This window comes from Pangasianodon hypophthalmus, chromosome 1 (assembly GCF_027358585.1).
Source record: "Pangasianodon hypophthalmus isolate fPanHyp1 chromosome 1, fPanHyp1.pri, whole genome shotgun sequence".
Lineage (NCBI taxonomy): Eukaryota > Metazoa > Chordata > Actinopteri > Siluriformes > Pangasiidae > Pangasianodon > Pangasianodon hypophthalmus.
Window position 1 is genome coordinate 34,759,301 of NC_069710.1, and position 23,989 is coordinate 34,783,289.

Below are 23,989 nucleotides of genomic sequence, written 5' to 3' on the forward strand. Positions count from 1 at the left end.
ATATGTATAAAGCCGCTCAGAGTAAAATTTTAGTCTTAAGTGTGTCAAAATTCTAAGAATGACATCATTGTAATGTTATTCCTAGACTTCCTAGAATAAGTGTGATTCATAAAGGTTCCTAAGTGTTAAGACTAGGTCTCAGCTTCTAAATTATTTAAGAGTGCTCCTAGTTAGGAGGAACAACATGGCAGCAGAGAGGCGGAGACCTCGCACTTTCCAACAAAGAAAGAACGTGTTGGAATTATATGACGACAGCGAGTTGATAAAACGATACAGGCTTGATCGTCAAGGTTTTCTTTCTGAATCCTTTTTTTTATTAAGATAAGCAACTTTGGTCTTTCCTTTATATAAAGCTGTGAGTGCAATTTAGAATGATGTGATTCATCAGATTAATTACTTAAATAGCATCACATTTGTCATGTGTCGAAACTCGTTATTAAAATTGAGCAAAATTGTGTAAAATAAATGCATGTATTTATTCGTAATATTTTTGCGCATAATGCAAAGCAAATTTTTAAAATAAATTTAAATATTAAAATAATTGTTTCTTAATCATTACTGAATGGTGTTATGCTGCTGTGATTTTCCCCTCGCAGGCTCACTATTGGCTGATTCAGAGGTTGAAGGTGGCCATTTTGGGTGACATCATTGTAGGACTTATTTCACAACAATGTCTCGGTAATATAACAGATGGCTATAAGGCTGTATGCTGCCCCCCTTTGGGGAAGTCAGATCATAATTCTATACTATTATACTATAATAGTATAGTATTATAAAGCATAATACTATACACCTGTTACCCAAATATCGAGCCAAGCTTAAACGCGAAAAACCGGTGATTAAAGAGATACAACTGTTCTTTGATGCATGCGATAATGTACATGAAATTACTGACACTATTACGTCTTATATATGTTTTTGTGAAAACAATTGTGTTAAAACAAAAACAATTCGAATATATCCAAATAACAGGTCGTGGCTTACCAAAGATTTTAAAACGTGTCTTAAAGAGAAAAAAGTTGCCTTTTTAAAGGGTCACTATGAGCTAGTTAGAGTAAAAAGAAAGGAACTTATGGGACAAATTAAGAAAGCTAAGTTGGAATATAAGAATAAGATTGAAAGTAAGTTATATATGGGTAATGTAAAGCAGGCTTGGGAAGGACTTAACACTATAATGGGAAGAGAGATGAGAAAACCAAGGTATTCCTCACAAAGTGTGTCTTTCGTAGAGGAGTTGAATGTCTTCTTTGGCAGGTTTGATCATGGAGAGTGTAATATTGAGTGTGATAGAGTATGTCTTAATATTCCTACATAGGAGCCTATTGTTTTTCAGGAGTAGGAAATTGCAGCTAGTCTTGCTCATATCAAGCCAAATAAAGCACCAGGCCCAGATGGACTGAAAGGTCGAGTGTTAAAGGACTGTGCTTTTCAATTGACTGGTGTCTTCACTCAGTTGTTTCAACTCTTGTTGAATAATAGGGTAGTCCCTAGTTCATGGAAAGTATCGAACATTATCCCTGTACCTAAAACATCTAATGCCACTCAATTAAATGATTTTAGACCAATAGCTCTCACGTCCATCCTGGGTAAATGTATGGAAAGAGCGTTAATAAGACATATTCAGGCTCATGTCGTTAAAGACTTGGACCCCCTCCAATCTGCATATAAAAAGGCTAGGGGTACAGACGATGTTGCTTTAACTCTATGTAATCTAGTGGCTGAACAGATTCAGCAGACTACAAATTATGTTAGAATTTATTATGTTACTATTTATAGATTTTAGCTCAGCTTTTAATTCAATTAAGATCGATGTTCTTTTACAGAGATTACTTATAAAGGGTTGACTACACCCATTGCACTGTCAGTTTCAGTTGTTGCCATCAGGGTGACGTTTTAGACAACCTCGGGCAAGTAAAAATGTGTATCAGATGTCACTGGTGCCAACTGCAGCTAGAATTTTAAATGCTGAGACATGAATATTAATATGTATGCAGATATATGTACATGTGGGAATGTATATATGTGTATGCTAAAGTGAAATGTTGAGTCAATTGTATTGTATGGTATTTTATTCTATCTTACCTTTTAGAGTTGTTATGTAAGTGTCTTTTATTGTATTGGTCTTGTTATAATGTGTTGTGAAGCCAAAGACAAATTTCCATTTGTGGACAATAAAGGAAGGAAGTAAGTAAGTGATTAAATGCCACCTCAGTCAGCACTTAAGAGTCAGTCTTAGACTTTGCTGGAAGTTGCTTTTAGCTTCTTTATAAAAAGCTCTTTATAAACTCTTTATAAAAAGCAAGTCCTACTTTTTACTAAGAATTTTTTTACACTTAATTCAAAGCTTAAGTCTATTCTTAAGAGCATTTCTGAGAAGTTTTCTACATACGGCCCCTGACCTCAGTGTCTCCAGTGTACAGTGTGAATTCTCCAGTCCAGCAGAGAGCAGCTTCACTCCTGAATCCTGCAGGTAATAATTGTGACTCAGGTCCAGTTCTCTCAGACTGGAGGAGTTTGAGCTGAGAACTGAGGACAGAGCTCTACAGCTTTCCTCTGTGAGATTACAGTTCCACAGCCTGGGAGAGAAATGATGATATATCAGAACACTGACATCTCAAACACAATCATACACAAATATAATGTTTAACCTTTTAGAAATTAAGCACTTTTTAATACATCCTGAAAGCTCTCTTGTACCTGCACTAATGAAATAATTAAACACACCTGAGTAAATCACAAACACCTGTGAAGCCCTACGTCCCAAACATTATGGAAATGGAGGGAAATGTATAAAAAGTGCTGTAATATTGACGTAGTAAACCATAAATGTATAAAAATACCACTGATTAAACTCTGAGAATGTGCACTTTAACCACATGTGAATTGTTGGAGTCCAAATTTAAAACTGTGGCATACAGAGACAAATAAACAATAAATCCTATATGCTACACTGGCATGTGTGTGTATTTAGACTTCTATAGAAAAGATAACAAAGATGGCAGTCCATTATTCTGTTATTCGCTATTCATCATCATTATTCATCACTGTTTCAGTATTTTTCTTGTGACTAATATAAGCTGTTTTGTCAGTGACATGTCCACAGTATGAGATTTATAAGCATTTGGGAAGCATTTTGTAAGGACAGTTACGTTGTGAACCTGTTTAGCTTTATGTCTGGAACTTTTGTCTCTGTGTGAGTTTTCTCTTTGGTTGTGTTTTCGTAAAGGGATCGGTGTTTGGTTGTCATGTGACATGGCGACTCGCTGGGAATCATGGAAATAGCCGTATTTCATGGATCTTATTAGCCAGAGACCGTACAGTGGCAGGGAAGATGCTCGGTAGCGTTGGACGATGCGGGTTGAGCTTTAGCTTTAGCCCGCAGGCCGCCCCGCTTACCCCGGCTTTGTTTACGTTCGCGACGCCGGCGACGGGCACTTCCTGTCGGACTGGCCGCTCACTTGAGTCCGAGGACCGGAGTGTCTCTGATGGTCGCAGATGGAAGTTTAATGTCTAGTAGATTTTGTCGGCTGTATAAAGTGATCACAAGGTTGTGACGAACAACCAAGCTTAACATAACTGGTCTTCAAGATGCCTCTGACAACCACAAACCTCAGATTAAAGCCAGATTTTCATGATTCTGGTTCACTCACAAAATCAAGGCATAAAATCAGTGCAGTGTGTAAACATCAGCAGGATGTAATGCCGCACAGAGCAGCACAAAGTCAATGTAAAAACCAGCGTTGCCAACTATCTTCAATGGAATGTAGCTAAATGTCGTCATGCGTCTCTATATCAGCACAACAGTGGCACTTAATAATATCAGCATTGGTAGCACAGAGTCAATGTAAAAACATGGAAATGTAAAACCCAGCGTTGCCAACTATTTTCAATGGAAAGTAGCTAAATGTCACTAAATGTCGTCATGCGTCATTAGCGTATTAATGACGTCATCACGTCGTATCTGCACTCTGCCGCTGCGTAATGTCGGCACTTCATAACTGTTTTCTCCCCTAATCCGTGCTCACAAATTTAATATAAATATATAGCTGAATGTCCAGTAAAGCTGTTCTCAATTACATATTTTCTGTCAGTCACCGAAACAGAACTTACTACATGTTAACCAGAAGTTACTTCCACAGCACTGATAAAATTCCGGTGAACCACGACGTCGTTGGACAAAAACCACTCGACATGTAAGTTAAAGACAGCATATGTGCTGTGATATTATCAGTTCTGTTTACGTGTACAATGAGAACTCATAGAGAATGTGTTCTGCCACACAATATTTTGCTTGTTCTCTCACAGTGTAGGCTACAAGTCACAACAATGATATTCAGTTTCAGTCAGGGACGTTAGTGATCATCTGCCCCTAGAGGAGAAACCTTTGGGTTGAATTATTTGCATATTTACAAATGAACTATGTGCATATTTACAAAACAATAATAATAATAATAATAATAATAAAATACTGTGCACATTTACAAACTAACTATGTGCATATTTACAAAATAATAATAATAATAATAATAATAATAATAATAATAATAATAATAATAATAATAATAATAATAAAATACTGTGCACATTTACAAACGAACTATGTGCATATTTACAAAAAATGTGAATACTAAAAAACTGCATTTTAATCAACAGATTGAAATTGTCATAAAATGGAGTCAATCTATGCTCAAATACTCTATTATTATAATATGATAATTTAACTGAATGGAGATAATGAACATTACATACATAGCAAATGTAAAAGATTTAAAAATTTTTATTTTTTTTTAAGTCAGCCTGCCTCACAAAACCAAAGCAAATTCATTGTATGTGAAAGAAAAACACTATTTAACAACTTTTGTGATTCTGATTCCAGATCACTCCATGAGAATGCTGAGACAGAATTGGTCATCATCCACAAGATCCATACCCTCAGTGCTCTCCTCCTGTGGGGTGATATTGGATGCAGAGGATGAGCTAGAACCTGGACAGGACTTAAATGAATAGGCAGCTGAAGTGCCAAAGAGCTGCAGCACTTTATCAGGCAGTTTGTGCTCATAACATGCATCTCCAGCCAACCTCAAACCATATCTAATATACAGAATAGAGCTGAGGGTCTGCAGGGACATGCGGTTCCTGAGTTTGTTTGTAATGACACCCATTTGACTGAACAGCCTCTCTACCTCAGCATTTGAGTTATGGGAGGGAGAGGACAGAAACTGCAACAGAAGCCAAGTCTTCATATGGGTTTATGCCTGCTGAATCTCTATACTTCTTAACTTCAGCCCAGAATGCCAAAATGTTTGTTGTTTCCTCCCATTTCTGAAGGTGAATAGACCTCCACTGATTAATAGTTTTATCAGTTGTGGCCGGGCAATATCCTAACAGGTCTGCAAGTTTTGCCATGTCTGTAAGGCTCTTGTTGTGGTTTAATGTCTCCCCCACATTGAACAAAGACATGTGCTGCAGTATCTCCATATTATCTGGGAGCCTTGCTCTCAATTCATTTGCTAAGGAGATGGTGTAGTTCACACATCTTCTTCGCACACAGTCCTCCTCCTCGGGAGAGAGGTTCAGCTGTGCTGCCTTGGACTCAAATATATAGCCAAGGTATGGTTTGGGAGAAATGTGTCCATCTATTGGCTCTTTAAGGACATCAATTTTTGCCATCGGATTAATGACTCTGCTGCGGACAGACTTTATAAGCCTCATTAAACAGTCAAGCAGCTTGAGCGGATCCGACTGTTCCCCCTCAAAAGCCTTAACAGCAGACTGCACCTCACTAATTATAGATTTTAAAAAAGTGAGATACAGGAGGTTCTGTGGGTCACTGTACATGGAATGTAGAACATCTGCCTTGTAACAGTGCTCACTCAACATGGTGAGACTGAAATGCAATTTTAACACCTCCCACTGATCCAGGATTCTGGACACAGCAGGCTCTATGGAAAGCCAGCATGTGGCACAGACCTTTGTTATCAGTAAAGGCTTCTCCCCACAGTTTATTGTCTGATAGACGGCCTTGTATGCCTCTCTGCGCTTTGGAGAAATAGAGAACCAATTATAGGTTTCTCTAACAAGACATTCCACGCTACGTGGAACAGTGTTTTTGGAGGCAGAGCTTACAGCTAACTGTAGCGAGTGACACACACAGGTCAACGGAATGCGCTGCTCGTCTCTCAGCCACTCACTGAACAGAGCAGACGCACAGAGGGGTGTGACTGCAGCAGGGAAGCAAGACCTCGTGCTCGCGCAGGACAGTACTGGTGACATTTGGAAAGTTGTTAAGGTTCGTCCAAAAAGTCGCTAGATTTGTCGCTAGCTGCTTTTTTGGGAAAAAAAGTCGCTAAATCTAGCAACAAAGTCGCTAAGTTGGCAACACTGGTAAAAACATGGAAATGTAAAAAGGGACAGGGTTTGAATGAATTTTCTTCCCATTAAGAATGGAGTGTGTTAAATTAGAGAGATGCATGTGTCATTATAAAGACCATCATTTTAGTTTTATCTGCATTTAGAAATAATTTTAATGATTTGAATTGGGATTCTATTCCCTTAAAAGCTTTTTGAAGTTTATTTATCGCTTCAGCCAAGACAGGAGCACAGCAATAAATAACATCATATCATCAGCATAAAAGTTCATATTTGCGTAATCAACTTTTCTTCCTAAATGATTTATAAAAATAAAGAATAAAAGTGGTCCCACTGTTGCACCCCTTTATGGACAGACAACACATTAGAAAACAAACCATCAGCCTGAACACAGAGTCCTATCCAACAAATAATGTGAAAACCAAGTAACAGCTCGACTGGACAGCCCTGAGTCAGTCAACCTCTGCAGCAGAATAGAACGGTCAACGCTATCAAACACCTTCCACATATCAATGAAAAGTCAAACACAGTGTTGTTTCTTGTCTAAGGCCGTGACAATATCATTAACTACTTTCACAGCAGCAGTAGTTGTGCTATGGCGTTTTCTAAAAGCAGACTGGTCTTCATCTAGTCATGTATTCACTCTATAAATGTTCCTTTAATTGTACGCTTATTAAAAGTTCTAGTGTTTGGGCAAAAGCTGATAATTTGGGTAAAGGCCTATAGTTATTAAGATGACAGGGTTCTCCACCTTTTAGCAGCGGGAGGTTTAAGAAGTAAGCATCTAAACCATCTGGGTCTGCAGATTTTCTAGGATTGAGTTTTTCACTATAAAATACAATATTCATGCTATATCGTGCAGTCCAGACCTGCAGTTAAAACAGTGTACGAATATTTGTGTTTTTATCAATTAAATTAACTGTATTTATGTACTAATTATGTATTATCACATTTCAAGACAACATGAGTTTAAAGGGTTGAAACCTGACTTTTCTGTCATGTTTTTCCCAATAAATTAATATATTTTCTCTCTTTTACTGTTATATCTTAGATCTATACCTTTTATGCACATTTTACCTTATTAAGATTGTTTTGTGTTAAGCAAAGAGAAAAAAAAACTATTTATTTAATGATGCTCTCTTCAATAAGCTCCCTGATTCTCCTTACATACAGAATAACAGTGAACTGATTAGAGTAATTAATGATAAGCATTATCCTAATCAGTGCAGCGTCATTAGTGTTAATTTAAAATAATAAATACTACATTTAGGTAGTTAGTAATAGATTTATGAAATAATTTTAAAATTACTTACACAGCTTTTCTGGATGCTTTGACCACTGGCATCAGCCTCAGAACACATTCCTCTGATCTGTCATATTTACTCAAATCAAACTCATCCAGATTCTCGTCTGAGTTCAGCAACACAAACACCAGAGCTGACCACTGAGCAGGAGAGAGTCTGACTCCACTGAGACGATTGTCATCTTTACTTTTCAGGTAATGCTGTACTTCTTGTACTAGAGAATGATCATTCAGTTCATTCAGACAGTGGAACAGATTGATGGATTTCTCTGGAGATGGATTCTCCCTGATCTTCTCCTTGATGTACTCGACTGTTTCCTGTTTGTTGTGAGAGCTGCTTCCTGTCTGTGGCATTAAGCCTCGTAAGAGAGTCTGATTGGACTCCAGTGAGAGACCCAAAAGAAAGCGGAGGAAAAGGTCCAGGTGTCCATTCTCACTCTGTAAGGCCTTGTCCACTGCACTTCTCAGGAAATCAGACATGTTTGATTTGGTTAAAAGATCAGACAGATCAGTGATTTGTTGTTCTGTTACATTTCTGCTGATGAAAGAGAGAAATGCATATGAAGCGGCCAGAAACTCCTGAACACTCAGATGTACAAAGCTGAACACCTTCCCAAGGTGAAGCCCAAACTCCTCTCTGAAGATTTGGGTGCACACTCCTGAGTACACTGACACTTCTCTGACATCAATGCCACACTCTCTCAGGTCTTCCTCATAGAAGATCAGGTTTCCTTTCTCCAGCTGTTGGAAAGCCAGTTTTCCCAGTGCCAGGATACTCTCTCTGGTCTGCTGAGGATCAGGGTCACATTTCTGATGGTACTTTTGGTCCTTGTGTTTGATCTGAAAGATCAGGAAGTGTGTGAACATTTGGGTCAGAGTCTTGGGGATCTCTCCACTCTCTGCTTCACCCAACATTCTCTCTAGAACAGTGGCTGAAATCCAGCAGAAGACTGGGATGTGGCACATGATGTAGAGGCTTCGTGAAGACTTCATGTGTGTGATGATTTTATTGGCCAGGCTCTCATCACTGATCCTCTTCCTGAAGTACTCCTTTTTCTGAGGATCACTGAATCCTCGTACCTCTGTTACCTGGTTTACACACTCAGGAGGGATCTGATTGGCTGCTCCTGGTCGAGAGGTTATCCAGAGGAGAGCAGAGGGAAGCAGATTCCCCTTGATGAGGTTTGTCAGCAGCACATCCACTGAGGCTGACTCTGTCACATCATACAAACTCTCATTGTTCTGGAAATTTAGAGGAAATCGACACTCATCCAGACCATCAAAGATGAACATCACTTTGTGAACATTACAGTCTATTAATTGTAATTCTTTTATTTCTGGGAAAAAGTGATGAAGAAGATTCATCAGACTGAGATTTTTCTGCTTCATCAGATTCAGCTCCCTAAAGGGAAGTGGAAACATGAAGGTGACGTCCTGATTTGCTTTTCCTTCAGCCCAGTCCAGAAGGAACTTCTGCACAGAGACTGTTTTCCCAATTCCAGCAACTCCTTTAGTCAGCACACTTCTGATGGACTTGTCTTTAAAGAGCTGATTACATTTGATGGGTGTCTCCTGTGTTGCTGGTCTCCTGGACGCTGTCTCAATCTGTCTCACCTCATGTTCATTATTGACGTCTCCACTCCAACCCTCTGTGATGTAGAGATCTGTGTAGATCTCATTCAGAAGTGCTGAGCTTCCATGCTGTGAGATTCCTTCATTAATTCTTTTACATTTCTCTCTCAGTTTGGATTTGAGTTTTCGATGGTACACGACAAATCCTGATAAAAAGAAGAATAAAATGTAAACTCTATGATCATCTCTGTTGACTATTGATATTTTCATATCTGTATAGCATATGTAATGTCAGTACTGATCTGTTATTATATTCTGTTGATAAAAGCACATCATTATGATATGTTTAATAAATTTAGAGCAGTTTCCTTCCTCTAAAGTTAAAGTGATGTTATAACTCCATGAGCTCTTACTGTTCTGCAGTGTGTTAGCGAGATCTGTGTGGTTCATGTTCTTCAGGACGTGCAGTGTGATCTTCAGCGCTCCCTCTCTGACACTGCTCTGATCCTCCTCATCCTCCACCTCCCTCTCAGAGCATGCTGGGTAATCTGGACTCAGGAGATTCTTAAATCTCTTCAGCTCATTCTTTAACAGAGTGATGACTTTGTGCTCCAGATCCTGATTTGAAACACAATGAGAAAAATACAGAAACACTATTATGTCACATGAGTATGTGTTCATTACTGAAAACTTCATATTACTGAAAATATAAAACTACATTTTTCTATAATTAATCATAAAGATTCTACAAGCAGATGTAATAAATAAAAAGGTTTTGCACTAAATATAGCTTTGGGGATTTTAAAATCATGTATTCCAGGCCTATTCAATAGGTGGCATCCAGACAAACTGGTTTCAGCTGAGGGCACAGACGAGCAAAATAATGAAGGAGAGTCATTAAGCATTTCTATGTGTTAGAAACCAATGAGGAAAACACAATACACTCGTGTTCTCTCTTAGTGTTGCTCAGTATTTTGTTCTGTCACATTGCAGTGAGAGTGGAATAGGTGTAATGATTACTCAAATCTCTGGCAGCAGACAGATAGAGATATTAATTAAAATGCTGGGATTAGGAAAAGTTACACACACACACCTTGAATATGGCCTCCAAATGCCTCTTCTTAATGATTTTTGATTTATTCTTCTGCAGTCTATGAACAAACAAAACACTTGTTAAAAGTTTAACAAGGACTATAAATCATATTCATAACTACAAACACAAAGCAGTGAATACACAGATATTTGAGAGATGTTTGATTATGAGAGTGTGAGTGATAAAACACTGCACTCATACATTAAACTGTCCTCACCTCAGATCAGTAGCACAGTCTGTGTCTCTGAAGTCTACTGGTTGATCCATTGACTCGTCACTCTTCATGGACACACAGCTGGGTTCAGGTGAGTCTGATCTCTCACCCTGAATCAGACTAAACACACACAACCACTGCATCATTATTACTGTTTTGCAGCAATACTGAATAATTCAACTGTAGTTAAAATCTGATGGTATTCCTTATTAACACTGATACGATTCTTTAACCTTCATACTTAGATGTGTTAGATGTTTTTAATGTCTTAAATTTTAATAGCTTAATGTGACTAATCATTAGCTGGTTTTGAACATCTTGAGACAAAGCTGCTGAATTAAACTATTCACTAGTCACTTTTCACAGAAACACATCAGAGTCTGATCTGTTTAGTGTTGGTGAATGTGAGAACATCTCTGTTTTTCACTGAGTCACACCCTTCGCTCACCTCTCATATTCCTTTAAGCGCTTTTTCACAGACACACTCATGTTGGAGGTCATGTCTCCTCCTACAGATTACACCTGCAAACCTACACACACACACGCACACACACAGAGAGAGAAAGAGAATTTGAAGGTCACTGATGAAGCAGTTTGGTGACCGTTCCCACAACTAGCAGTGATAACGCTAGCCTGAATGTGGAAGGTTTTTAGAAGCTCTTACAAGGAGGCTAAACGCTGTCAACCTGCGCATGGCTTTGAAAGTGACACTGACTGGCAGCAATTCAATGGCCTTAACATCCTACGTACAGTCATTCAGACTTTTAGGGAGTACAGAGACTCAAATCTACAAAAAGTTGCAGATTTCCAAATGAAGCACTGAGCCCAGTGACACCATTTTTAAAGAACTAGCGATTTTCCTCAATTGGAAGAGACGCCTCATGCTCCAGCGCTTCATTAGAGAGAGAAACACTGCAGGACACATATTTACTTCACTCCAACATGGCGGTGTTAAATCTAACCCTGTATCATCACACGCTTCACTTACAGGGAAATCAGCTCCTACAGTAAACTGTGGAAGTTACAACTTCAGTACAAATCAACTGAACTGTTCTTCATCTAGTGCACATTCACAACATTCACATATTAGAGCTTTACATTTACATACTTACTGTGTTTTTCTCCTGCCAGTGATTTGCTTCCTTATTCCACAAAATGGACTTTGACTTTCACTTAAACCGGAACACACACACACACACACACACACATCAGTGATAAAGCCCTGTCAGATTAGAGTCATATAAAGTTTGTGCCCCCTCCATTGGCTCTAAACTCCAGTAAACTCCTCTGTGTGTGTGACTGTGTGTGTGTTTCTTATTGACATCATAGATATCTATATTAGAGCCCTAGCTCATACTGTTTAGAAGCATATTGATACTGATTTCCATTAAGAGCCATTTTTTGTTTGAAATTATTATTTTATTATTTATTATTTTCTGTATTTTTTTATTTCACTATTATTTTCTTTTTTTAGTTTACTTTTTTAATTTAAAGGATATGTTTTATTTTTTCAAGCATTTCTTTACATAGAACCAATGATCTGCCAACAGAATAAAAGAATTTAAAGATTGAAATTATTTTTTTAAAAAGTCTATAAATCGGTTTGATATTTTGCAAAATTTGTTTATTATTTTTTATTTTGATTAAAGGTTTTAATAACTATATTTGTTTTAATGTTATTGTGATATTCAATTAAATATGTCACTCAATTAAATTTGTCACTATTTAAAATATTTTCTCTTGAGAATCATTTGTAGCCTTTAGATCAGTTTCATTCATATTTCTGATTGTTGTTCAAGGATCTGTAACTACATGTTTAAGCTTGTTGCCGGGGTTACAATTCACATAATTACAGTGATTTAGAACCTAAATCTACTTTAGAGGCATCCAATTAGAAACGAGTATTCTCTGTCTGATCACATATTACACATTCCAGCATGTTCTTATACCATATAAACACAGTGTGTGTGTGTGTGCGTAATGAGATTACTCTTGCCTGCAAGCGCGTTTTTCTTCTCTCTGATTCATGAAATCGACTTGAGCTTTACAAACATTCCCCACATAATTTCTCTAGAGTACACATCTCCTCACACACACACACACACACACACACACACACACACACACTGTAATCACAAAGACACCTCATTCTGATGAGGTTCCTGTCACTGTGGCTGTGTCCTAAATTGACAGACATGAACTGGACACTAGAGGGCGCTGCAGCTAGCACAGGAGTACACCTATCAAACATTTAGCTCAAAAGTTGTTCACACTAGTGAAGGAGTATCCAGTGTCAGAACATTGTAACAGTTAGAGGTAAAGTTGTAACTTACTGTTATAGGAAAATAATCAACTTCAGGGCAGTAACTCCGCTTCATCACACCACCCTGTCATATTTTATTCCATACTTATTGTAGCCTGTATAGCGCTAATAACCTGCTAGCTAAAAGGACTAGCGATTTTGTATGAAGACATTAAACATGACTGGTACATTTTCCACTTGCAGTGCATTATGGGTAACACAAACAGATAATGAAATTACCTAGAGTTTTCATTAGAAGAGATTCTGTGTTCTAGTCTTTTTTAAAACACACATGGTTGAGAGATTGTGATTGGCTATACAGTCAGGTCCATAAATATTGGGACAGTGACACAGTTTTGGTAATTTTGCCTCTGTACACCACCACAGTGGATTTGAAATGAAGCAGTCAAGATGTGACTGAAGCGTAGACTTTCAGCTTTAATTCAAGGGGTTTAACAAAAATATTGCATTAACTGTTTAGGAATTACAGCCATTTTTTACAGAGTTCCTCCATTTTCACAGGCTCAAAAGTAATGGGACAATTGACTGATAAGCAGTTTCGTGGCCAGCTGTGGCCTGTTTCCTCCTTATATCATGATAAATTAAGGAGATAAAAGGTCTGGAGCTGATTCCAAGTGTTGAATTTGCATTTGGTAGCTGTTCATGGGAACTCTCAATATGCCGTCCAAAGAGGTGTTGATGCAAGTGAAGGAGGCCATCATTAGGCTGAAAAACCAAAACAGACCTATCAGAGAGATAGCAGAAACTTTAGGAGGGCCAAATCAACAATTTGGTACATTCTTAAAAAGAAGGAATGCACTGGCGAGCTCAGCAACACCAAAAGGCCTGGGAGACCACAGAAAACAACTAAAGTGGATGATTGCAGAATTCTTTTCTTATTGAAGAACAACCCCTTCACAACATCTAGCCAAGTCAGGAACACTCTGAAGGAGGTAGGCCTATCATTGTCAAAGTCTACAATCAAGAGCCACCTTCATGAATGTAAATACAGACGGTTTACCTCAAGATGCAAACCGCTGGTAACACTCAAGAACACAAAGGCCAGATTAGATTTTGCTAAAAACCTCTAAAAAAAGCCTGACCAGTTCTGATGCAAGATTAACTTGTACCAGAATGATGGGAAGAGAAAAGTATGGAGAAGGAAAGGAAGGGCTCATGATCCAATGCATACCACATCATCTGTCAAACATGTGGAGGCAGTGTTATGGCATGGGCATGTTTGGCTGCCAATGGAACTGGGTCACTGGGGTTTATTGATAATGTGACTGTTGATAGAAGTAGCAGGATGAATTCTGAAGTGTACAGAGCTATACTTTCTGCTCAGATTCAGTCAAATGCTGCAAAACTGATAGGACAGCGCTTCACAGTACAGATGGATAACAACCCAAAACATACTGTGAAAGCAGCCCAAGAGCTTGGAAATTAAATGTTCTTAAATGGCAGAGTCAGTCACCTGACCTCAACCCAACTGAGCTGCTTTTCACTTACTGAAGACAAATCTGAAGGCAGAATGACCCACAAACAAGCAGCAACTGAAGATGGCTGCAGTAAAGACCTGGCAAATCATCTCAAGGGAGGAAACTCAGCATTTGGTGATGTCCATGGGGTCCAGCCTTCAGGTAGTCATTGACTGCAAAGGATTTACCTCCAAGTAATAAAAATAATCCTAATATTTATGATTATATTAGTTTGTCCCATTACTTTTGAGCCTGTGAAAATGGAGGAACTCTGTAAAAAATGGCTGTAATTCCTAAACGGTTAATGCAATATTTTTGTTAAACCCCTTGAATTAAAGCTGAAAGTCTATGCTTCAGTCACATCTTGACTGCTTCATTTCAAATCCACTGTGGTGGTGTACAGAGGCAAAATTACCAAAACTGTGTCACTGTTCCCAGTATTTATGGACCTGACTGTATATATTCTATAGCTCAGCAGGCTCTCCTTCCATGCTGTTTGAAATATTACCAATTTAGTTTGATAGCATTTACATTCTAATTTTCAACTGGTCTATTTTAAGGTGTGTATTATCATTATACCAGGATGCTAGTTTTTTCTCTCTAATTATTTTTTGTTTAAGGGGGTTACATTATTGTATAGTGGAACATTGACTCTAAGCAATCAGTTAGTTGCCTAATCAAGCTCTGTGGGGTCAGACAGTGATCTAGTTGATACACTATATTACCAAAAGTATTCGGTCACCCATCCAAATGATCAGAATCAGGTGTCCTAATCACTTGGCCTGGCCACAGGTGTATAAAATCAAGCACTTAGGCATGCAGACTGTTTTTACAAACATTTGTGAAAGAATGGGCCGCTCTCAGGAGCTCAGTGAATTCCAGCGTGGAACTGTCATAGGATGCCACCTGTGCAACAAAACCAGTCGTGAAATTTCCTCGCTCCTAAATATTCCACAGTCAACTGTCAGCTTTATCATAACAAAATGGAAGAGTTTGGGAACAACAGCAACTCAGCCACGAAGTGGTAGGCCACGTAAACTGACGGAGAGGGGTCAGCGGATGCTGAAGCGCATAGTGCAAAGAGGTCGTCGACTTTCTTCACAGTCAATTGCTACAGAGCTCCAAACTTCATGCGACCTTCAGATTAGCCCAAGTACAGTACGCAGAGAGCTTCATGGAATGGGTTTCCATGGCCGAGCAGCTGCATCCAAGCCACACATCACCAAGTGCAATGCAAAGCGTCGGATGCAGTGGTGTAAAGCACGCCACCACTGGACTCTAGAGCAGTGGAGACGCGTTCTCTGGAGTGATGAATCACGCTTTTCCATCTGGCAATCTGATGGACGAGTCTGGGTTTGGAGGTTGCCAGGAGAACGGTACATTTCGGACTGCATTGTGCCGAGTGTGAAATTTGGTGGAGGAGGAATTATGGTGTGGGGTTGTTTTTCAGGAGTTGGGCTTGGCCCCTTAGTTCCAGTGAAAGGAACTTTGAATGCTTCAGGATACCAAAACATTTTGGACAATTCCATGCTCCCAACCTTGTGGGAACAGTTTGGAGCGGGCCCCTTCCTCTTCCAACATGAGTGTGCACCAGTGCACAAAGCAAGGTCCATAAAGACATGGATGGCAGAGTCTGGTGTGGATGAACTTGACTGGCCTGCACAGAGTCCTGACCTGAACCCGATAGAACACCTTTGGGATGAATTAGAGCGGAGACTGAGAGCCAGGCCTTCTCGACCAACATCAATGTGTGACCTCACCAATGCGCTTTTGGAAGAATGGTCAAAAATTCCTATAAACACACTCCTCAAACTTGTGGACAGCCTTCCCAGAAGAGTTGAAGCTGTAATAGCTGCAAAAGGTGGACCGACATCATATTGAACCCTATGGGTTAGGAATGGGATGGCACTTAAGTTAATATGTGAGTCAAGGCAGGTGACCGAATACTTTTGGTAATATAGTGTAGATCACTAGGAGATTTATCATAGTTGATAACTCTAGGAGATTATTGATAAAACTCACTCAGTAGCTGACGTGAATGTACATTTGACATGGTACGATGGCAAGGTGCATATATTATGATTAAGACACATTTTGAAAGAGATGAGATAATGATCTGAGAACTTCAGACTGTGGAAATTTGACTATACTTTCTATATTTAATCCAAACGTCATTATTAGATCAAGAGTGTGACCACCATTATGAGTGGGTCCTATCATGTTCTGATTGACCACTACCAAATCTAGAATGGACACAACCTCTATTCTCAGAGCGTCTTCCAGGTTATCAAAATGAACATTAAAGTCTCCAACAATTAATGCTTTGTCTAAAGAAACAACTAGGTTAGACGTATTTTTGTGGCTACATATGTTATGTTAGTAAAAAGAACTTCAAAAGTGTTGAATACTAGATTAGCATTATAAATAACTGCGACACCTCCTCCTCTGCCAGTTAGACTGATGTATATAACTGTATCCAGGAGGACTAGCTTCATTTAATGCTACATACTCATTTGTTTTAATGCACATTTCTGTTAAACACAGTAAATTTTAAACTCCTGATCAGTAATAGTTTCATTAACAATAAATACTTTAGATGTAAGCGATCTATTATTTAACAGTCCTAGCTTCAGATCAAAGGTGTTGACTGTGTATTCACTATGATTTAATTTTATGTTAATTAGGTCACTAAAACAAACTTTCTGAGTATTTCTACATTTTTGTTTAGTTCAGGGAACAGACACAGTCTCAGTATAGTGGACCCTACGTGACAACTCAGTGCAGCTAGCAGATGGTCTTGTTAAGCCTGCTTGTGTGCTCCCTGGCCTTGGCTCTGGATTGTTACTGATTAACTAGGCCTGTTCTGAGACTATGTGCTATGATGCAAGAAATGACAGCAGCACTTTCCTGAGTGGGATGGACACCGTCCCGCCCTAACAGGCCAGCCTTGCCCTCAAAACTACTCCAATTATCTATAAAGCCTACATTGTTTTTGGTGCACCACCTGGGCATCCAGCAGTTCAGTGACCATAACCTGCTGTAAGCTACACCGCCATGCCACTTTTGGATGGGGCCAGAGCATATTACTGCATCAGACATCACCTTCACTAATTTACACACCTCTACGATGTTGCTCTTAGTAACCTCTGACTGAAGAAAGTGTATCTCATTAGCTACCGTTGAAAACCTATTCTTGCCTAAGACTCTAAGATTACCTGCTATGTTCGGCACCCTGGCTCCCGGTATACACCTAACTAGCGCTGCTACCCAATTTTATGTGCCCTAAGATAGAGTCTCCTATAACCAGAGCTCTTTCAGGTTTCTTGGCTGGTGCTTCACTTAGGAGAGCAAACCTGTTAGATACGTGAAGCGGAGAGGATTGGTGCTCCTGTGGGCAAGCCTTAGCATTAGCCTTGGCTTTGCGATTATGCCACCAAGTCATCATTCATTCGCCCCGCTATGAGGGCTCAAATGACGGAGTTGGGCGATTGCTAATTCCACCTAAGGCATCCAGACTTTCCCCTACAGAAACTACACTGCTCTCACTCTCATTAACCCTCTCTGGAGTCTGGACGCACACCTTAAATGCTGCAATCTTCTCCGTCAGAGAGCTAACTAATATACACTTATGACAAATAAAGCTCTCAACGACGGGGGAAGAATAACTAAACATTCTGCACTCGACAAACCGAAAAAGCTGAATGTTTGCCATGTTGAATATTTAATGTCTAATGTTCTGTGGTTACTGCTACTGTGGCAGTAGAATAGCTTCAACATGTTAAAACTAAAATATTATTTGTTTCAAAATAGGAATGAAGTTTATGATTTCCATGTTCATATTATATTTCGAAAAATGTTGGAATAAATGATGCATTCATACATGCACATTGTTTTGTAGTTAATGCTTAAATATGGCAGTAAAATAGCATTAACTCCTCTCAGCCTGACTAAAACCTGCTTTCTGGGGACTCTATATAGAAACTATTAACAAAAAAGATAATAAACAAACACTTAAATAAACAGTGTCACTCATTTAATACCTTTCTACTCTACTTTTGTTGTCACGTATTTAAATCACAGTTAGTGTACTTTCACCCAGTCAGCAGGTAGTAAAGTAGACAAAATAAATAAAGAGGATGCTCTAACAAACACTACTACTATGATTGGGGAGATTTACCTGTTCAGTCACTGATGAATTGGTTGCAATGTTATTATCCAGAAGAGCTGTAGACTGTGCTGATTGCTGTTTCTCCTGGACATTGTTCTCAGTAGTGTCCTCCTCCATAATCTGCAAATTTATTGTACATTTGGAAGACTTAGTGGAATCTAAAAGAGGACTATTCAACACACAATAAATATGCTGTTCATTACAACAAAAATATAAACTATTTCACTACTGGAACAAAGTTTATGATCTCAGGGTTAAATATAGAATATTTTGGAAGATTGTAGATTAATTATGATGTATTCAGACACACACACATGGTTTCTCATTCCTGCGAGTCTACTTATTTGTGTCTGTTTGTGCTTTCAGTGACTACCGTAACCCAAGATTGCACCTGTCTGTCTAGTCTTCCTCCACACCATTAGTCAGGATTTAGGCCTCAGTTTGTAGATGTAAATGGTGACTTCTCTATGCAAACTGAGGTAAACTTTGGTGTTTGGTGTTGTCAAACATTTGGGTTGCGAGGGAAATTAGGAGACTGGAGGCAGGCTTGGCAGATAACTCAAAAAGGCTCTTTTATTGGCCATTAATACTTCGCTCACTTTTCAGTGGTTTTATTTTAAACAACATACACACACACGGCTCAATGCAGCTCAGCTCTTGCTCTACCAATGCTCTTTTGTTTCCTCTCTTTATCCTTACCACCAGTCAATGAAACATTCATTAGCCTAAATCCGCATGGGTGTGTAATTCTTACCATTCACCTTCTCCAGCTCTGCCGCCCATTCACAAACCGGCCCTCGACCATGGCCCCGCTTTTTCTTTATATATATTACCTCTGGGTAAATTTGTTGGATAATCTTCCATTCATGGGGCGTGAGGTGGAATTTCCGACCAACCGGTTTTGCCAGTTTCACTCACCCTGAATTTCCCACAATTGCAAGTTTAATTCTCGCAATTGTGAGTTTAGGCTGCATCCCACAACTGTGTATTTATTATTACTTACAGTATATGACTTTATAAGTTGCATTTTTTGTCATTGTGTCCACCTGTGGTCATACTGTATCTGAAATCACTCACTAATTCACTATTCCCTCTATAGTGGGTGTCACAGTATTTTTATTACCTTTGTTTGGCATGCATGTTCGATTGTTGATAAATATAGATAGGGGGCTACACTCATTACTGTAGCACTCAGTTTTATTATGTTCCAGTTTAATCTAAAAAATACACCAAAATGATTATGCCAATAAAAAGTTTATGTTTATTGGAAAGTGGTCAGAAATGTACAGTATTTTCATTTTATGGCATTACACTTTAGCCTATGTATGCTACATTCCAGTGTGTCCACCCTGATGCTCAACCACTGCTGGAAGAATTTATTTATGTACTTGTTGCATGCTGTTACTGTAAGTTCCTCAAACCAGAATTCATTATGGTAACAATCAAATCAGACGTTGTAGTTTGTTTTGCTTCTTTACGAATCTAGTCTTTCAGAGCATGACACACCATCTCAAAGGGATTCATATCAGTGGATTCTGGTGGAGTCTTCACCCAATTTATACCCTCTGTAGCAATGACTCTGCTTGCAGAAGTGTGTTTCGGGTTATTGTCCTGGAAAAAGTGGTGATGGACTCTGAAGTTTTTCATAATCTAGGGAGTGGCAGGTTTTTTTTTTATAACAGCATCTTCAAAGAGGGTCTGTCTTTCCATTATCCCTTCCAAAGAGGGTCCATTATCCCTTCGAAGATTGTAATAGGTCCCAGTCCCAGTCTGGACATTGCTCCCCAAACATGAACTTTCTGTGGGTGTTTCAGCTTTGGTTTGGACACTCGTTTGCCACTCTTATGACAAAGTGATCCAAAACCACCGTGGTTTCATCAAGTGAAAATGACTTTGTGAAATGTCACCTTCTCGTTGATCCATATTTGGGCTTGTTGGAGACGTATCTCTTTATTTTTGTCTCTGATCAAGGAACAATTTTGAGTTTTCCCCTACTTCCACTCAAGTATTTGCCTGATCCTCCAAATGGAACGCTCACTGACGTCCACTCCACTGTCACAACAGAGCTGTTTTTTCACTGAACTTGCGGGCAGTTCATCATTATGGCTAGTGATGTAGTCTATGGCTGCAACAACATCCCTAAAATCAAGAGCAAAACATTAAATAAATATTTGACACTTTAGGCACAACCAACGCATGACATTGTTGCAACATGTTTACATTTGTGATAGTGTCATACCGTATGTAGTGGGTAACTAATTTATTTTGAGAGGATTACGTGTGCATGATGTTCGTTCTTTATAATGTCTTCTGATGGTGCTCAATGTAGCATGTACACCAGTGGACCTCAGATGGTGGTGTATTTCTGGAGTGGAACTTCCAGCAGACCTCATCAGCCTGATGTCTTGGGAATGCAGTTTGCTGATCTTGGTCATTTTGAGATTCCTTTACATTTGGATGGACTGCATTTTTTCCATACAGATGTCAAGGTGTCCTTGGGAGCGTTAACAATAAGCGAGAATGGATTGTAGATACTGTAGGCTAGGCCGATCTATCAGGCCAGTCTAAATGCTTAACATGGCGTAATGTACTAAAGACAACGACCAGGAAGGTAAAACAAATTTTATCACACGCTCCTTGTCTTGTGCAGAATTTACCACCAAACAATGACACCATAATCACTAAAACCACCGTCAGCTGACAAGGAAGCAGCATGTGACGTTATACACGCCACTGTTGTTAAGTTACAGTCTAAACACCCAGAAGCTTTTGTGGTCATTACTGAAGACTTTAACAATGTAGATCTGGATTCCACTCTCCCAAATTTCCACCTGTTTGTTGACTGCACTACACGGGAAAACAGAACACCAGACCTTTTGTATGCAAATGTTAAAGAAGCATGTAGTGCTACTACCCTACCCCCACTTGGTAGATCAGACCATAACCTTGTCAGTATTTTCCTGCAATTCAAAGGCAGTCATTCTCCACAAGGATTGAGTAAATTCATTTGATGAACCAAAGTTATTGTCATTCATTTTTTTTTATATATATTTTTTATTGATTTTTAACAACAACAAAAAAGCAGAGCCAGATCAATATACAATCGACAAACATTTAAACACAAACAATAATCTGTTAGTATAATGGAGTGATCATGGAAAAGCCAAACGGCAAAATAATAAAAAAAAAAAAGTAGGCAGGACTAAAGTCACGATTGTTCAAGTAGATCCCACAAGGGGGTCCATATCTGCCAGAATAGTTCAGATTTTTTCTGTAAGTCATATGTAAGTTTTTCCAAAGGAAGAAAATTAGCCACTTGTGCCAAACACATCTTCAGAGTCGGTACACGTGATGATGACCATAAAATAAGTATACATTTCTTGGCCAGATAAATAATGAAATTTAATAAACAGTTTAAATCAGAAGGAAGATCTAGTGATGTTTTACAACTTGAACTTGAACTTGATTTAGACCTTTAAAATATGTACCCTCCCCAAATTACCAAATGAAAAGACAGTTAAATGGTTAGAACAACGACTTGATAACTACTGCAATTCTAAGAATGATGGGTAACTTGTTAATAGTTCAAATACGGTTTTACAAATCTGTGTAATCATCTCATTATAATGAAGGTAATTTTAAAGTGCATTGTTTTTTTTTAATCCCATCTCATTATTATGAAGGTAATTTTAATACATTACAAAAACTCACTTTTTCACACAAGACAGTAAAATGGTTAGGACAAATATTTCATAACTATTGCAGCTGCAGACTATGAATTGAGTAATACAGAGTTGAGTAATTTTCAAATAATGTACACATTATGAATTCAGAATACATGTGAATAAAGAAAGAAAACTCAGTGAGGTCTATGAACTTTAAAAATATAGTAAACAAAATGGCAAGTAAATAGCACAGCAACTATATTTACATTGGTATTAACTGAACATATTTTACTCCAGAAAAAATTTAAATAGCTCATTTCTCCTTTCACCATCTCTTATCATGAGCTATAGTTGTGTTCATTGTGCATGTCTTTCCACTTCTTTATCCACTGAATTCTTTGCTTGTGAGTTTTTCATTTCTGCACATTTCTGTACATTTTCATAAAGCACAATCTAAGTGTTAACAGGTCAGAGGTAGAATTACACTTACTGTTTTGTAAAAAAAAAAAAAAAATTCCTTTCTCCTTTCTATTTCTCTCTTGCGCTCCGTCTGTTTGACACGCATGCACGCGCATCTTTAAAGTTTAACAGCGACTCGGTTGCTGTTATGACAAATTGTTTTGCAAAATGGAAATATGCGCATGACTTTTAATTCATAATATTTACAGAGTATATACAATAATAGTAAAATGTAAGTTGTGCGTTGGAGAAAAGCATCTCTTAAGCGCATTAAACAGCACAAGCACTCCCGGTATTGTCTTGTGTTTTGGCTTGAGACTTAGTAAATGCGTGAGAGTTGGCAACTCTGCAAGTGCGACTTTATATCTCACAGCTGTTAATCAGCACTGAACTGAGTAATATTTATGTACACATTATCTCATGAACACCTGCAGAGAGCACAATGAAGTGTGTGTTTACAAAGCACATAAAATAATGATCCTCTGCATTACACTCATGCAGTCACGTGGAAATGGATTTTCCAATCTCTGTATTACTAAATATTTGTGTCCATTATTAGGCTATTTTTATTTATATTTTATTGTGGATATTTTATGTTTTCTGGAAATCATGACATTAAACGTGCAGTTAATAAATTATCAGACCCTATCAGAGAATGATGTTAATTCTCTTTTAAATATATAATGTAATAATCTATAAGCCTAGGCATATTTAAAGATCGATTCAAGGCTAATCATTGCCAAGAGCAGTCTGATCTGCCTGTGGACTTCTGTGTTCACTTTAATATTTTTATGTAAACCATACCTAATATTTTCTCTTAAATCTAAGCGAACACACATTGCATTGTTGTCAGTGTGCTGTGTGTTGAGCTGCAGTGTGTTGTTCCAGGCGCCACCTGGTGGATGTTGTGTGAAGCACAACAAATGAATTTAAACTCTAAGAAGCGAGACTGCAGGGTGCCGCGTGATCACACGTGACGAATCGCGTGAAACCACGTGAAAAAACGTCCAGTGAAAGTCACATCATCAGTCATTAATAAAGTATATTCACCTGGTTCAACTGGAAAGTTATTCCCAAGTGTAAACCTCAGAAGTTTTATAAACACAGCGTATGTTTTTAAACTCTTGGTTCTTGGTAGGACCGTAATATCAGATTATTAACTTTTTAAAACTTATTGAACATATTCTAATCAATGAACACCAATTAACAGTACACATCTTCCTCATAAAAAATCACACTAGTGCAGAATTTCAAACTGATTGCTGTAGATGTTTAAAATCCATTCCATAAGAGGACTAAATTTAACCAAAACAATTCACACACTAAAGTCATAAACACTCACTATGAGCGTGTGATGATGGTTTCT

General features: G+C 38.4%; 1 protein-coding gene across 1 annotated transcript in view; it reads right to left on the reverse strand.

Annotated features, from left to right (window-relative positions):
* The window catches only part of LOC117597395 (uncharacterized), a 273,283-nt gene that overhangs the window by 182,380 nt on the left and 66,914 nt on the right, over nucleotides 1-23,989 (reverse strand). The window contains exon 19 of the mRNA XM_053235527.1: nucleotides 2,400-2,576. Within this exon, the coding sequence (XP_053091502.1) occupies nucleotides 2,400-2,576 (177 nt within the window). The remainder of the gene's footprint in view (nucleotides 1-2,399; nucleotides 2,577-23,989) is intronic.